This window comes from Triturus cristatus, chromosome 8 (genome assembly GCF_964204655.1).
Source record: "Triturus cristatus chromosome 8, aTriCri1.1, whole genome shotgun sequence".
NCBI classification, from domain to species: Eukaryota; Metazoa; Chordata; class Amphibia; order Caudata; family Salamandridae; genus Triturus; species Triturus cristatus.
Genome location: NC_140591.1, coordinates 247,574,175 through 247,592,163, shown reverse-complemented (window position 1 = coordinate 247,592,163; position 17,989 = coordinate 247,574,175). Strand labels below are relative to the sequence as shown.

At 40.6% G+C, this 17,989-nt stretch overlaps 1 protein-coding gene across 1 annotated transcript in view; it reads right to left on the bottom strand.

Moving 5' to 3' along the window:
• Positions 1-17,989, bottom strand: part of LOC146801916 (inhibitor of apoptosis protein-like) — a 48,910-nt gene that overhangs the window by 14,639 nt on the left and 16,282 nt on the right. The window contains exons 2-6 of the mRNA XM_085621445.1: positions 13,490-15,920; positions 13,280-13,379; positions 7,029-7,107; positions 1,329-1,374; positions 172-414 (exon numbers count right to left, since the gene is read on the bottom strand). Of these exons, the coding sequence (XP_085477571.1) occupies positions 172-414; positions 1,329-1,374; positions 7,029-7,107; positions 13,280-13,379; positions 13,490-14,360 (1,339 nt within the window). The 5' untranslated portion in view covers positions 14,361-15,920. The remainder of the gene's footprint in view (positions 1-171; positions 415-1,328; positions 1,375-7,028; positions 7,108-13,279; positions 13,380-13,489; positions 15,921-17,989) is intronic.

Here is a 17,989-nt window from a genome sequence, read left to right as displayed (position 1 = left end):
TGGAAATGCATTATTTTTATTCCCTTAAATGTTTCTTTTTAAGATATTACTTTTGAGTTCCTCTTTATGGCTTTGATAAAATTTCTCCACCCCTTAATATTTTAAATCCCTCATGCTCACTTATGAAATTACTATTTTTTTTTTTATAGAAAAAAATCATTAGTAAATTACCGGATATCATTTCTTCTGCTTTCCTCTCGCGCTCTTCTTCAACTTTCTCATCTTCTGCAGTTAGCAGATCGGACACAAGTTCATTCACGGTCTTATAATTTTCATCGGTTGCCAGGATTTTACTCTGCACAGTCTGCCTCACAAGTCTCCTGCTAAAGCCCATCTCCAAGGCAGCTTGAACAACAGGAGTGTTCATCATTATGGCATCCTCCGTGTTGTTTTCTCCAGGATCCAAATGAAAAACTGTTAAGGGGTAAATTAATAAATTACAAAGGTCTTCGCATTTATACAGACACCATCAATTATATTCTTTGCTGTGAACTTAAATACGTATCCCTAAATATTAATGAAGTCCGAAATAGTGAGCTTCTGAGAATGCTGCACAATGTACAACTGTTGCTGAACCTCTTTTTTAGGTCGAGCCTAGATCAGCGCATGCGCTGCTGCGCGACTTTTAGTAAGGGGCTTTTCAAAGTACTACACTGTGGCCTAGAGCTTGCGTGCAGGTGCGCAGGCACGCGCTTACGAGCAGAGGCGCCATATGGCTTTCCTCGCTCGTCATGGGTCATCAGCTTTCAAGATACGAGAGCTTTCTTTCAGATTCCTGAAGTCGATGCTTCCTTGTTGCTCATTGTTACTACAACTGTCCACAAGGTGGTGGTGTTCCCACATTGTATATGGAAGCTACTTAATATAGACAACATAGAAGTTAATAAGTCATAGTGTTGCTTCCTGGCCAGTATTGTATCGACACGGCTGGTGTTTGTAGGTCACGACCGTTTAAAAAAACAAGCATTGGCATAGCCCAGATGTCTCGCTTTTGGGACCTTATAAGTATTTAGTTATGCAACTGTTGCATGGCTAAACACTCATAAAGGTCCCAAAGGCGAGACCTATTGGCTATTCCAATGCTTGTTTTCGTTTGTTACTCAAATGGGCAGACACTGGCACTCACTCACAGGCTAGATAAGATGCAGATGATCATTCTCATTATCAGATACAAGACTTGGAAGTTCCACCAAAGTACAGTTGCAGAGGCTTATTACGAAGATCATTAAATGTACAAAAGAGATGTGAATTTCTTTAGCAAATCTCACTAACTAAATCACACTTCCTAAAATAGAATGAACTTAAAACAAGTAATCAAATGTACGTACTTGGCCTCTCTGTCTCATCGACAGGGGTGTCAGAAGTAGAATACAACTGAAAATAAAAAAAGACAAGGTAAAAAAGTTATTAGGTTTTTAAAGACAGACTGAATGCAGTTCTGCAACCAAGCTTAACCCCCAAAAACAAACTTTATTAATCATCAACTCATATTTTAATACATGACCATTATTTACTTAAGGCATGATCTCATAAAATTAATGAGGGTGTATTGATAGGAAACACTTTTTATTTACAGTCTCTAACTTAAGTTCCATTCTGTAGTTCCATATAATGTATGTACTGTAAGGTGTATACAAGTCAGTATAGAAATGTAGAATTTTTATAGGAGGAAAAGAAAAGGTTTTTTAGGATAGGCTTTAATTTGCAGGTAAAAGAGTGGTCTGGGCTGAAGCAGGCAAACACCACCCTATGCCTCGACAATTTCTGATGCCAAATTAGAGAAATAACTTTCACTCCGATTTCCTCGAGTGTTTTCAGCTTTTCCAGAGAGGCAGGAGGGCTGTTAATGAATTATCCATAATGGAGGAACAGAATACAAGAAACAATCATCACAAGGTCTTCTCTGACCTAAGAAGAATATGTTCTACAAATAACCCACTTGCAAGTCTAGTTTGGAGCCACAGCCCAGATCCGGAACCACCTCCACATTGCTGCTCTGCAACTTTCTTCAATTAGAATGACCCAAAGTTTGGCAACCATCAATCACCACCTTGCCACCAGTGGGATGAGTTTTAGGCATGCGCAGAAGGGGTTGATTAGGCTACTTTTAATGTGACAAATTAAACTCTACAGTCTACACTAAGCCATAAACTGTTCAGATATTTAAAAGTTTGCAAACTGGTTGAGAAAGAGCTGCTTTTGATTTCTAAATCCGTTGATCATATTGGAGTCCTCTAATAATGGTCTCTTTACATCTCCTGTGCAAAGTGTTTTTTCTGTAGAAGAAAGCTGGTTTTGGCTTATATGAAAATCACAAAATAGCGGTAAACCAGAGACACCACATTAAAAAGAAAAAAAAACGGTAATAACTTTCAGCAGGAATTGCATTCTAGTAGACAAATGTCAATAAAGAGGATGGTCAGCTTTATGCATCAATGCAAATAGATTAACTGAATTAGAAAAGACTGCTTTAAAATTAAGGCTATTTATTTTTACAGAGGGGACTCCTTTTAAAACCAGCTTTTGACCGGTACATGTGAAAAAGTTTGAGTTCCTAACATATACAAGAAATGATCCTATGGCTATAGCCCATATGCACAAGCACTTCCATGCCTCCTTCAGAATTTTCATCCAATCGCGAGGGAGCTTTGTATGCCCACCCTGCAGGTGTTTAGAAGCACTATAGTTAATGTGGTTGAATGTTGTAACTGACGGACTACATCCCCATGCAAGACATGAATAAAATGTATGTTTTTTTTTTAACAGCTTGTAAGGATAGTTTCCATCTACATTACCGTTTTGGCAAATCGTTTTTAAGACCTATTTCTATAAATCTATGAACTATATATCTGGGTTGCCTTCTTAACATGTCTACATTCACTTCTCAATCGTTTTGATTGTTATTATGAGTAACTAATATGTGCTGCCAAACAAAGATGGCGTATCCTTTATTTTGTACTATTAAAATGCCAATAAACATTCTTATTTAAAAAAAATTGTGATTGTAGTTGACTTAGAACCTCCCCATCCCCTGTAATCATGACAGTAATCTCTTGTGTGTCTTCTGCAAAATGAGAGGTCAGGAAAACCACTACTGGAGTGATCACACCAGAGCTATCAGGGCCATCTTCTCCATGGATTCCACAACTTTAAATATTACCATCTTCAGAAGGGTAACAGAGGGCAAACACAAAGAAAAGAACAGCTGACCTGTTAATCACAGGGGCAATCCCCATCAATTAGGCTCGATGCCTTACTGAAAGTTTTTTTTTTTTTTTTTTTTTAATAGTACTACAGAGAGAGATCCTAGCATTGCGGATGGTTAGCTGGTCCTATCCTCTAGACATTCTTGTAGAAATCTAAAGTTAATGTAGCGGCCACAGATGCCAGCAGGTACAAGATATAGCAAGTAGAAACAGGAGATGTTTTCTCTGAAAGATACACTCTTGAAAATATCCCCAAAAGACAGATTATATAATCTTAAGGGGGGATGCTGATTTGCTGTGCCTTATCTACAACCTCATATTTGCAGGCTTATGTAAAAGCGTTTCAGAACTGGTCTATGCTTAGGTGGAGGATTGGATCATGGAAGTGTACCCTACCACAATGGATTCCTCTCTTCTGAAGAGAGATGCTACCAGAGGCATGCATACAGAGGGGATATCAGGCCAAATGGTAAAACCTTGTATTGGGACCTTTTGTTGTACAATGAAAATCTGCAATTGTAATATCAAAATATACATAGTGGGTCTGCTGAGCATTTAGTAGATTAGAGACAAATGGGATATTTACAACTTTCATTTATTAGCTGATCTTAATTCAACTTTTTTTTAAACAAATGTAACAGTAGTCTCTCCATTTGATCCTTTGGGACTTGGGCACTTTTTACTATCGGTTTATTATTTAAGAGTAAGTAGAACTCCTGGTGCAGTCAATAAGGATGGAAGTTTAGGAGTAGGATATTGTTCTTTAACACACATCTCTTTTATACGATATTGATTGTACAGCCATCCTTGATGACAGTGGTGAGGATTTGCATTATCCTGGTTATTTAATGGTAGACATAAAGGGAGGAGATAGTCATCTAATGTTTGTTAAAGGCTTTGAAATTTACCTCCGACACAGATTCTCTACCTTTGGTGGTGGTGGGTGGGGTTGGCTACTGCTGCTCTTGTTAATATAATAGGGTGCTGTAACATTCTGTTGTGCATCTCTATACGCAGAACTTCATATTGAGATCTAGTAAATTACTTTCCGTATTCAAAGCCCAATCTTTCATTCCCGACCTTTATATTGAAATCCCAGCTGCCGCAGGGACTAAATATGGAGGAAGAAAAACGGAATGATATGGACTAACCTCCTTTTGAGTATCTTGTTTGTTGCTTTGGGTGAGACACACACGACTGTCTCAAGGCGCTGACGTGACATGGGCAGAAAGGTTTGCTGCTGCACTTATAACCTGGCCTGAATCTTCCAATTTCTAAATGATAAATTCCACAAGTCTTGTTCTTTTAAGCTCCGGACATGCACTCAATTAAGCGCTCAAATGATTCCCACAATGAACTATTGTATTTGGTAGAGGTACCAAATAATTTGTCCTGAATGTATACATCTGTTTGCCTTTAGAAGGGGTGCAGACGAAGATGAAAAGGAATACTTCTGCATCGGCAAGACTCCTTACTGCGATAAAGATGCAGGATACTCCTAAAGAATAGCTGATCCAGCCCTCTTTTGGTGGTATGAGGATTACCTCTTCATTAAGGCTGAAGTGAATGAAGCATTCATTTTGGTTGAGAGAAGGCCTTGCACCAAATGACATAAAAGTGCACACAGCTCCAACATTTAACAAAATGACTGGTCTGTGTTGGTGGCCTTAAAGCTGAAATTATGAATTTTGAGGCAGCTCTGTTCAGGAAGCCTACAGGCATAGATGATCCAATCTGAAATGTTGACTTATCATCTGAGAGTTAAGTAAGGTGGTGTCAGGGATTATTATTGAAGCAAAAAGAGGGATAACTGCCAGGTTAAAAAAACACAACATTTTGCATCCATCACCTTCTGGTTCATCCAGAATACTAAAATGTAAACAAATGCCTGACATTTTTTTTAGAAAGACGGCAACCCCAGCTATCAAGGGCCTCATGTAGGTAGCCAAATACCGGTCGGTAACGGCCGATTTTCGGTAATTATACCGTTACCGACCGGTATTTTGGCTTTTGGTATGTAGGGGGATCATTTTTGTATTCGGTAATTTACCGAATCGGTAAAATTACCGAATCGGTAATTTTACCGATTCGGTAAATTCCGAATACAAAAATGAGATGTAGGGGGAGTGTGTGGGTGATGTTTTGAGTCGGTATTTACCACCAACTAATAGTTGGTGGTAAATAATGTATGGTTGTGTAAACGCATGTGATAGCGCTTAGAAGTGTGCAATGTGGCAGACATACATGCCCTTAGGGCATGTATGTGTGCCACATGTGCACACATGGCCGAATCAGGGGTGCAACAGGGTGTCAATGTGACACCCTGCCACCCTTGCAAGTGTTCCCCCCATTACCGAATCGGTATTTACCGATTCGGTAATGAGGTATTACCGAATCGGTAAATACCGATTTGGTAATTACCGAATTGTAACGAATCGGTAAAAATTACCGACTCATTACCTACATACGAGTTACCACTTCTTAAATACCGATTCGGTAACGTTCGGTATTTAAGAAGTGGTAACTGGTATGCTACCTACATGAGGCCCCAAGTGTGAGCAATGAAGCCTTACTGCTGAACGTGAAGGGGCTTGGAAACCCAAAATATGGTAAGACACCTTAAATAATACATAATAAACTCAAAGTCCAGTCAGCGTTTTACTTTATAAATAAAAACTAAAAAAACAAAAACTTTAATGACCGATAATCAAAAAGTGTATATAAACTTTGAAACAAAAGAAAACCAGAAGGGCCTAGCATCTTTTCAGCCTGTAATTTAACCTTAAATGTGAATTCACACCATTGCAGTAGTTGCTAGAACTTTGTTCACCAATGAGCATTATACGGCCAATGTTAATCATTGGGAGAAGCGTTCATACAGTTCTACAACGTACGGAAGCACTCGGGTCTCACAACTAAAAATAAACTTTTAAGTGGCAGAATACAGGCTGTTACACTTGCACTCTGGCTTTACTTTGCTCTACCTAGCTGTGGTATCCAAACATGCTCTAGAATAAAAGTAGGCACCTCAAAAATAGTTCAGAGCTATAGTTTTCTAAACTGTCAATCCCATAACCCCATCGCATAAAGAACAGAATTTCTATTCTCTGGAACCTGTGGCGACTTATTTAGCTTCCCCTGGTAGCCCTTGGTAACTACTAGGGTCACAGCCAGTACCATAACGGTCCATTTTGTCTTTTCTGGCAATAGATGGCAAAAAAGTGGACTACTTCCAACTAGATCCTCCAAGACTGATTTTAAAAAGCAGGTACCTGTGTAATAGAAATGCTCAGTTGCCATAAAAAGTTTCCAGTGGCGAGTCATCTATAGTCACTAGGAGCACCTACCACAAGCTATGGTGGGACCAGTAGCCATTGTTTAATTAATTTTTTTTTTTTTTTTTAAAGTGGTGGATACTTCTAGAATCTAAAGGGCTACAATCGAAATGGCTAGAAAGATAGATTCACTTTTCAAGACAGCCTCCCAATGTCCATTGGATAGGGCAGTTGGACCAAAAGACAGTCTGCCCAATGCGAACATGTCAATAAAGAACTACAAATAAGAATGGATGCCAAGCTCCATCTCACTGAATTGTAAGCACAGTTTAGTCCAATTCACTATTCCGAATACTAGTTAAAAAAATAAAAATTGGAGAAATAGCGACAAATATAAAGGCGTGAAAGATGACATTTGGCAAATGAAGAACAGGAGCTTTTACTGCAAACAATGCCTTTAAATATAGTAACCAATGCATTTAAAGTGTAGACAAAGCAGAATTTCACCTTTATTAATGGTCTACAGCCCAGCATAAAAACATCTTACCTGCTCAAGAAGATGAGGAAATCTTGCTTGTATCTGATCGACAAACTCCCGTTTCTTTATGAGTAACAAATACTCACACCTGGAATAGTAATTTCATTCAAATATGTATTAATCCCTGTAAAACGTACTTTACAAAGAATGTCAAGCAGTGACCAGTGGATAAACAGAATGGGTACCCTTGAACCAAACTCAGAATAGAGTAGTAATGTTAGCTCTTCCCACCGATCCAGCCATTACAGGACACGTCCTTCAAACTATTAACATTAGAGGGCCGGCTTTAGCGCTGGTGGCACCCTATACGACAATGTCTGTTGGCACCCCCCACATGACCACCTCTGCCACGGATTCCCTCACTAGCACCCTTTAACAGTGCCTCTCAAGTCTCCATAACCACTGTCTATCAGATTCATTTAGTTTTATAGCACCACTCATACCAGTGTAAGGTGTCAGAGCACTTTATACCACACACACATTGCACAGAGACAATCATATGTGTGTAAATCAGTGTATAAGAAATGTTACATCAGAGAGTACTACAAGGTGTAGTGTAGGAGTGGCATGTCATCGATACTGGTAGGCAATATAGTTTTAAAGTTCTTATTCAGAAAAGGCACAAATTCAGAATTTAAAACTACATCATCGTTAAGGATTCTCTTTCATAATAAGAATTGTTTTCTACCCAAATGAACCCTTTTCACAAGATTAGGATAATAAAAGACTGGGCAAAAAACATATAGCTCTAACATATACCTTGCCGTTTGCAGCAGCTCTAGGGAGTTAACAGCTCAATGTTCTGTATTAGGATTTTGACTTCTAAACGACAAGTAACAAAAGGAGCTTTCTTACAGAAGCAGTAACCCACTGACCTATTTATATGCACTTCGTTGTCTGCATGGTGCACTTTCTTAGCAGCAGGTATTTTAACGGTCTGCGCTACCTTAAGATGAGTCAAAATTTCCACTAGACAAACCTCCAGTCTCTTTCCAGGAAGACGATTAATCACGGGACTTCTCTTGGCATTTTAATTGATGTATGAAAGTTGCTGGAGGCCAGGAACAAGGCAGCAGGTGCTTTTAAAATGAGAATACACATTTTCAGAAAACATGCCCCCACCTCAAGTCAACGCCCGGTGCGGTCGCACCGCCCTAGAGCCGGCCCGGTTTACGTTCATGGCTGGGGTTAGCTAAATGCACTACCACTTTGGCTCAGCTGAGAAGCGTTAGCGTTCTGTTCCTTGGGCAGAAGTTATTTTTTATGATGTCAAATTTTGAAAACAAAATGTTTTGGATGTGTATGCTCACTGCGAGGGTAAAAAGTGAGATTCATTAATCTAACCTGTAGTTTCGGTGACTGCCCAATTCTAAGTTAATAATATCAGAAACAAGATTAAATTAGGTTTCGGATAAGTGTACAAATGTATATTTATGCTTAACCAGTGAAAATAAACATGACTTAACATTCGTTATTTAGAAAAAAGTGTACTAATAAACATTCATCTACACAGTACTACAGCGCGTAGGTTATGTTCCATGGTACTAGCATAGTCTAGTTTTTATTTGATGGGTAAGCCTTGATCTCCATCTCTCTAGGACCCAATAAATGCTGCCCTACTTGGCTAACCCATACCCACATTATGATGCCCATGGTCGGGATCAGATTACAACTATGCTACAGTGTGTGCTTACATTGGTTTCTCTTTAGGCAGGGTTTTAAATGGGCCGGTACGGAGTACCTGTCCTTTTATTCTGACAGGGACGGTACCTACATTTCGAAGCAGAAATGCAATACTTTTAATTGGAGTGCTGGCACTTTTCAAAAGTAAATAGGTACTCTGGTATAGTGTACCTGCACCTCTGTAACTCCATTTCAACCACTGCCTTTAGGCAAGGATAGATTTCAATACTGCCTCTCCTGCACCACTCACATTAGCCTAAAGGATGCGATAAATACTATCCTATTTGGCCTTCAAAGCTATTAATTTCGGAAAAACTATTCATCTTGCCAAAAAAGTGTTTTTCAAATTGTGGGTAATGCTCCTCTGGGGAGCTGTGGCTTCATCTTTTGACAGGGAAGGGCATCTCAACAGCTAAAAAAACCTCACTACTTTTTCACCTTTTAATTAATCGAGGTGAGGATGGAAAAGCAAACCAGCATAAATATTTGTGAAACAAGCCCAAAACAAGCAAACTACAAAGTGGTTGTGAAATATTTATCGGCATCATTGTGAGGGTTAGACTTGGACTCAGTTTCATAGGCAGTTGTATCGTTAAAAATATTAAAATAATCAGCGACAAGGTCTGAAATGTGAAGAATGCAATGGAGCAGGGCAGAGGCCCGCCATGAGGAGAGGTAAAGTTGTATCTTGAGAGAAGGAACACTACAGGAAGAGGGTGCAGTAGGTGCCTCGACGGACGAGAACTGTAGGGAACTGAAGGGAAGCAGTTCTGCAGAGCCCAGTGGAGATGGAGTGCTACTGAATTATAGAGGAAGCAAGAAGTATTTGAGCCAGGAACAAGTGAGAGCACCGGAATCCTGAAAGAAGGGGACATTGAGGAAGGGTCATGGAGTGAGGGGAGCTAAAAGAAGCCTAGGGTAAACAGTGCTGCCAGGTTTCCCAGATCCAAATGCGAGTAGCTGCTCTTGGTTGAGGTTTTTGCCTTGCATTCGGAGGCTTCTGGTGCAGGTTTTATGAGAGTAACAGGACTACAAGTCCCAGAATGCAAAGAAAATCATCCTGACTGCAGCAGTAAAGCGCAAGTAGCGGTGGGAAACTAGGCAGGTACATAAATACTACATGCGCCAGGAGTCAGTAAATGCTGTAGAATCCTGTGAGATACAAGAGACTGGAGTGATTAAACAAATGCCAAGAACCGGAGCTGGTGCACTAAGGAGGGACGGGCTGCTGCAGGACTAAGTAAGGAAGGCCACTATACAAATTCAGAAGGTAAGTAAGGAGACAGCACAATCGTGGAGGAAACAATGCAGGAGTTAGCAGAGTGTGTGCTACGGGGGAGGAATGGGAAGCCAAGGAGGATAGCCTATCCTATATCCCTCATACCCTTGTATAATGAGGGAAGTGCAATACATTTGAACAAGCTCTCACACCCTAAACATCAACTGCACTCCCAAAAACGTAAGCCACATGCGCAGGCTAAAGAAGGCCACTCCTTCCAGGAAAAGCCAATCACTTTGTTCAGGGAGACTTTCAAGAACCACTGCCATAAAAAGATCATTTTTATGTTCCAGGTCTACAATAAAAGGAGACAGTCATTTCCTGGATTAGCAATGCCTTTGTTCAAGTTAAGCTCTTTTGTGGACTATGAGCCTACATTGAACTCTCTCCATCTTTGCTTATGATGTGAATAATTTTTGTTCATGTTTTTTGCAATGTTTTTTTTTGGGTTTGGTCCCTGTCTCGATTCTTTCTGGGTTATGCCAATCGTTTTTACTGTACAATTCAAAAATGTATTTGTGTTAGCACTCATCCGTTGTTTGAATAGGTAGACGCTATAAACCCCTGATTTGTATTTCTGTCTTTATGTTAGCATATATCTAATTGTTCTAGATGCCATTGCAGACTGGCCTTCTGCTATATAAAACAATAAATAGTACTGTAATAGGGACTTGTGGGAAACCTCAAAATCTTTTTAAGTAGCTGGTTCAAACTATAAATTACACTAACCAGCAAAAGTGTGCTGCTGAACATCTAACTTTCTAATGGCTATTTCCAAAGATAATCTCCAAGCCAAGGTAAGCACATTTTGTTATTTCAATCATGAGCATCACCAATGATGACATGGTACAAAAAGGCATGCGAACTGGTGTTCAGTTTTATCCTAAAAGTAAAAGGTCCTAACGTAATTTTGCCCAATACGGATCTTGAGCCTCTTTTTCGTGGAACATCTTTCTGTAGAAGTATCCGACAATACTTCAAGAGATGCATTTGCTATGGCCCACTGAAGTTGAACATGTGATGAATGCCAAAGCTCTGCATTAAGTCAAGTTATTATGAAGTTCTAGACTATACAAGGTTCAGCTTATTACGTTTCCACTATATTTAGAAATGACAAAGAGAGCATGCACATATTTAATTATGTATAAATTAGGTTTTGAGAATTAGGGTGTCCTAAAAGGGAAACATAATATTAAGCATGCAACAAAATAGGCGCAGCTAATATACTGTTCATTGTGACCACTAAATGCTTTGAGGTGGGCATGGCAGATTTATGACCGAGAATTAACACTTCCAAAGATTTAGATAAATTATTTGAGAGGTAAACACAAATTTTATTGGTCAGTGGTAGGGCCAAACCAATAGGGAAATTCAGAGTAAGGAACCAATTAAAATAGATATGAATAGGGAGAGTAGGGTGCACAACACAATCCCAAACTCCTTTAGCTATGAAACAGTGATTTTCCAATTCTAAGCTTGGGCCACGATTCTCTAGGCAGAGTCGACATTTTAAAGATTGGCTGTTGGGGATTAATGAAACATTCACCTCTACAAAAAAGCCAAAGTTTGCTTCTGATACTCGTATTAAGGCAGTTCTTACATCTGTAAAGGAATTAAATGATTGCTTTAAAGTCATTAAAGAAAGCCCTCTGAGCACACTTAAGGTTGGACTGTGGCCTGAAATTGGTTTTTGCCAATGATTACAGTCTCCCAAGCAGATTTAATATAATGTTTAGAATCAATGAGGAAGTTGAATGGGCCACCCAGAGTGGCTACAGCCTCCATAGATGTGGTTTGCTGCCTACATGGTCATCCTCCAACCTAAGCAACTTTAGTGTGCAAAATGCAAGACACCACATGAGGTAGGAAGGTTTGGCCAGAGGGTAGCACTCATCTACACAGCTCATCTTCCCACAGATGCCCAGATGGGGCACCCAATAGGACATCGCTGAAGATGGAGGAAAACCTCCTGATCACGGTCCCAAGGAGTTAGTTTTCACCACTAACTATAGAGGTAAGAAACCTCTTCCCAGGAAGCATGAAAGTTAAATATGACTGGTTTGCTGCAGAGGTCAGATAAAGAATGGATTATTTTTCCTCTAAAGGTAGAAGACCATGGGGCTGAAATGAATCCTCTCCTGCAATGCAATTCTACATTTCCTGAAGTGACAAAGTCACAAGATGTATGTATGACCTTGGACTATGTTCACATCATCATTATGAACCACATGAAGAGGTGAGTGCCACAAAAATAAATACCAGGTCGACAAGTATTTTTGCTTCTAATCCAAAGATCACTTAAGAGAGAAACTTTAACAATGGATTGAAAATTACAGAATTGCATCGAGTTTTGATAAGTAGCATTATTTTCATGCCTGAGAAACATACACTATATTTGGACACGCTTTGAAAGTGATTAAATCACTGCAACAAGAACGTCATAATGAGACTATAAATCAGTGGTCTTCAAACCTTTTCATGCTGCCCCCTTCCTCCCCCATGGGGAAAAGAAATCATAGGAGCCCCCTCTCAAAATTATTCACAATTATTCTATTTAACTGGCAATGTTTAAATACGGCTAGACTTATTTAAACATTGCAGTTAAGTTCTGGTTTTGAAGAATATTTGGAGTCCCTTCACTTGGACACCTCCTCCCCAGTTCCTTTCCTTTTGACACCTCCTCCCAACCAGGATATAAATGACAAAATATTTTAGTGATGGCCCATTACAGAGCAGCTTACTGCGGCTCATTTTCTTTCTGCTGAAAACAAAGTACTATCAGCATAATGGTTCTTTTGGTCAGAGCCTTCCTCCCTGGGATCACTTGAGGCCCCCTGGGGGGCCTGTCCCCAGTCCGAAGACTCCTGCTATAAATACATGTAAAAGTGTTTCCAAATGGGATCTATACACTTTGCTAACTGCAGTAGCCGAAATAAAACTGTACAAAATTGCATTTTACCAACTTAGAAAGCACTTCACTTCAAAAGACATTGGAAAGGGTATCATCGTCCATGCTCAATTGATGGCTAGCTTTGTAACTATTGCTTATATGTAAAAATATTTTGCAATGTAGTAAATTCAAGCACTTCAACAGGTTAAGTAATACCACGGTTTCACAACATATCTTGGAAAGGAAGCAGGTTTGCACACAACAATTGAACAGGGAAATTAGAACATGGCAAAACTAGAAATCTTACTTTGCAACAGCTCTACAGACCATAACATTTGCAAGAGGGTATTGCCCAAGCTAGCTGCAACAAAGCCCCAAAAGCCACTGAAGGCACAATCATAACTGTACCTTGGAAACCATTTGGCATGCTCAATCCATGGGTCATCACCTGATTCCCAACATCTCAGTCCGCCATCACAGCAAAAGCACTTGACATCATCATTGCGACCTCAATATATTGAAACAAAAAAGAAATCTTATGCAATGCATGTTTTCCAAAAATGATTTAAATCAACAAATACCAACAAAATTCAAGGTCCTTGTATGAATAAAACTTACCCACATAATAGAAACCAGCATTTGCCAGCTGGTCTGGTCGTACTGGGATTCTTGAAGGCCAACTGATGAATGTTTTTACCCGGGCAGCATAGGTTTGCATGCTGACATTGGAAACATTTAGTCGCGACTGTTCTGCCATTTGGCTTTCCAGAAAGGGACAGCTCGGAAAATGTCTCCGATGCTCCGATAAAGCGTTATCTTTAGGTTCCCAATTATTCAGTTGCCCTCCACAAGTGAAACAGGTAACTCGGTCTCCAGGTCCAGTGTAGTAAAAGCCAGCCTTTGCGAGATCGGTTGGAGAGAGAAAGGGAAGCGGCCATGCCTTAAAAGTGCTCAACCTGGCTTCTTCTGTACTCAGAAAAGAGCTGGGCTGGCTGGACCGAATGTTTAAAAAGTCTTCAATGCCTTGGGAGGTCACCGGATCCTGAGAAAAACTGGAATAGGAAGAACTGAAATATCCACTCCTATCTAAAGTTGATGCTAAGGAGGTCGACTGTGGAGACTGTAAGAGGCTACTTGTAGCTGGAGGAGAGAAAGCTGAATGTGATGATGACCCAAGATTGCTAACTGAATGCAAACCTTGAAGGAAGCTACAGCTTGGATAGAGTTGTTTGTGTTTTTCCAGCGCATTGTCTCCTTTTTTCCAGTTATCCAGCATCAGGCCACAGCTGAAGCATTTTACTTTATCATTTAAGCCAGTATAATAAAAGCCTGCCCGGGCTAGGCTCCGCTCGGTCACTGGCACATTCGGAGGGAAATTGGAAAATGTGGAAAGACGATAGAGTTCACAAGAGAGGTCATACTTGAGCTCGTGCACAGTACTGTTGCTCATCAAATGTGTCAGGAATGGACTGTTCTGCAGAACATTCATAATGGAGAATATGAAAAAAAATGGGGAAGGTCTTCCTCTGGGAGGTAGTTTTGTGCATTAATTCACTTTGTCACTTTTATTGTCGCTTTTCAGCCACAAATAAAGAATAGCTGTCTGTATTTTTATTGATGGATACCTTTACATAAACTAATTTAGGTTTACTAGCACAACGAGCAGCTCCACGAAAAGTAGAAATGTTGACTTCTGGTTTTTTTTTTTTTAGGAACCCTATGTTCAAGCACATAAGTTCATGTTCAGCTGGAGTCAAAGAAAAGACTAAATTACTTCCTGCCGCGTGTAGACAACCCCAAGACACCAGATATCCCTGGCTAACTTGCTTGAACCTTCTTAAAGGGCTCAATCAAGAAAAGAACAAAACAGATTTCAAAAAATGGGTGGTTTCATAAAGGATTGGAGTTAATTTTACAAAACAGTTACTCCACCAAACATGTTTGGTAACCGGCAAAAGTGAAATAATGAGCCCTGCATTAAATATTAAGACATTCGTTTGCAGTTTTTCCAAAATGTTATCAGTTTTAATTCAAACCAAATCTTTTCCGCAAGTCTTAATAGGTTTTATTCGTAATCTGGAAAACCCTCAGAATACAACAGTGCGGTGCCAAAAAACAAAAGGTTTCCAAAGCAGGCTGGATCTAGACATGTTCCACTAACACCATTAGAAGGGCAACTGCTGTGCCCTGAGAATTGGACGACAAAAGAAAGAGGTCATTTCTCTGAATGGGGACAGCAATGACAAGGGCTTGTAAAAAGTTTTAGGTGACAGTTAAAATCTTGCATTTTAGCATTACCTTTAGCTGTAATAAGTTTAAAGACGAAATCTAAAGCAGCAGTACACCATCAGGATACATGTCCCCTCAAAAGCCAACCGAATCTAAAATGCACTTTCTACTTTAATTCAGTACTTTTATAAGCATTAAATGTTCAACTGTTGTTTTCTCAGGGTTTTCAAAATCCACAAGAATAAGGTTTATCCTGAACAATTTGGCAGAAACTAGCTCACCAAAAAAGAAACTTTATAATGACCAACAAGAATCCATTTATTACAGTTCGGTCCAATAACCAAACTGTAAACACACACACACACGAAGCTATTGTACTTGCTATATGTAAAGCTCTTCTCTACTCGTTAATGCAGAGTCACTGAAATAAAACAGTAGACGATGACTTAGCACGATGTAGAACGCTTGCTTTGTCAGCATAGCAGCATTTTTCAATTTAACACCTTTTCATATGCCTCGTCTCTGGTTTTCTCAATCATTCGCTGCCTTATAAAAATGTTTTATAACCCTCCAAGGGAGAGGTTCCATCACGGATTCTTTATAGACCATTATTTGCATGTCTGCTACTTGTACAAGGACAAAATAATAATCAACAACTTCGGTTTACTATCTAGTTTCTTTTTTGGTTCACAAAACTACCTCCCAGAGTTTAGACCAACATCCCCTTTAGTGGGTTTAGGCTTCCATTTTAAAGCGTATAACTCAACAGAAGAAATAATAAAAAATAAGTAAATCCAGGGTGTATTTTGGCTGCAGAAATCTGAAAAAGAAAATAAAAGCACACGTTAGAAACAAAAGCCACATTTAATTACTTATCATTCAATTGAAAGTCATACAAAAAAAAGCGGTTTGAGAGATCCGGGCCCATTACACAGTTTAAACAGAACACATGTGGGGGGGAGGTGGGGGGGTGAGGGAGGTATAATCAAGACACTATTTGATCCTTAGCGAAACATGCAGCTCTGATTCTTTTCAGAGTATGTATTATTTCCGCCCAGCTACACACGCCCTTGTCAAATGTTAGTTCCGCTTTGGTTTGCTTGTTCCAACATTGCACAACTAAACTAAAAGTAAACTTAACAAAAAGTGAGGCTATAACAATTAAGAACTTACGTTAGAGTGCTGTTAAGATATTGGTACCTTTTTGAAAGCTGAACATGGATGGCATGGCCTGACAAGATGTAGATCCTGCGTGCTCCAAGAGCCCCGATCTGTATCCTGCGGAATTCTGCTGGGAAAATCGTCCTTCCGGTTTGAAATGAATGTATCCCACCTCCCTGGGGAGAATCTGAGGCTCGGAAACCAGAGCCGCTGGGTTGCGACCTACTGAGGGCAAGAATCGACGGCCATTTTCAACCTGGGAATTGGTGTGCGCACTAGAACTGGCAAGTGGAGGAAATGAGAAGGTGCTGGGTGAGTGCAGACTGCAGTGGAGACCTGTGGCCACTGTGGAACAGAGCTGTCCCGACACCGTGCTTATCTGCGTGGAAAGGCTTCTGTTGGCAAGACGGCTGGATGTGCATTGCATTTGCCCGTAGCCGAGTGACTTACTGGGGAGAAGCACCGAGGCCGGTGTGCGGGCTAAGGAGATAGACCCCTGAATTGCGCATGAAAATGACTGGGTGGCTTGCCGTGGTGTAAACTGGGGACAGGATTTTCAAAATCCTGATACTACCCGGAGACCCCCTTTCTGCCAACAGCGGTCCTTAGGGAGGGGTAGGTGTCCCAACTAGGTGAGACAGGACATCAGCCCTGCCTGGGGCCTGGTGGAGGTGCTGCATTATGGAGCGGTTTGCCCCCTGGGGCGAAGAGATGCAGTGCACACTGGAGATTGGAGAGGTTGCCATCTAGACGGAGAAGACACACAGAGTTTGCAACACTAAGATAAAGCCCTTACTGGGCAATGATCGTATGTGTATGGTACACTGCCCAGGTGCCTCAGAGCCCTTGAGCGCCCCCCCCCCCATTATTTAAATATGCTGCATGTTTGTACAGTGGTTCAGTGAAGGATCATTTATTGAGGAGACTCCAAACGAGAAGCTGGTGGTCAAATACACCGATAGAGGGCACCTGAGAGTAATGGCTGAGAAAATATTAGTTGGACATTAAAGGACAGCAGTCCGCCCTTAAGCTAGGCAATATTATAAACACTCAGAGAAGTGGTTTCATTGTGCATCGTCTGATGCACAGTACACGCGGCGAGGTCTTTGAACCAGCAGACATGGTGAAGGAGAAACAGGGAAACACCATTACGCAGTACACTATGTACCACGCCCTACAGTAAAGAACTACCATAGACAGAATCGCAAAGAACACAAGAGCAGGAAGAGCAACTGGATAAATCTTCTAGGACCAGTGCTTTAAATGGGCCGGTACTGTCCCTTCTCCAGATAAATGCAATACTTTTAATTGGAGAGTACCAGCACTTCTCAGAAAAAAGCAGTTACTCTGGTACAGAGTAACTGCACTTCAATTCTTCCATTTCAAGCACTGTCTAGGGCAAAACTCTTGACAGCCATATAGGGATATTGCAAGGCCCTGGAGGGTAAAATAGAACGTCTTGTTGGATGTCAATCTACTACGTGCTGACCTGCACAAGGTGTTAGACACAGTGTATACAAGGTTGAGGGCACAATGATTGGGCTGCATGCCAAGTTGCAAGCACTGAAGGCGCAAACGGCGAAATTGATGACTGCAACCAACATTCTGAACCAAAGGGCTGAAGGCACTGAAGAATCGATCATGGTGGACGATACTTTGGTTCCTTGGGCTTCCGGAACAGGTGGAGGGAGCTAATGCACAGTTTTTTCGGGAGGACAGGATCTGTCG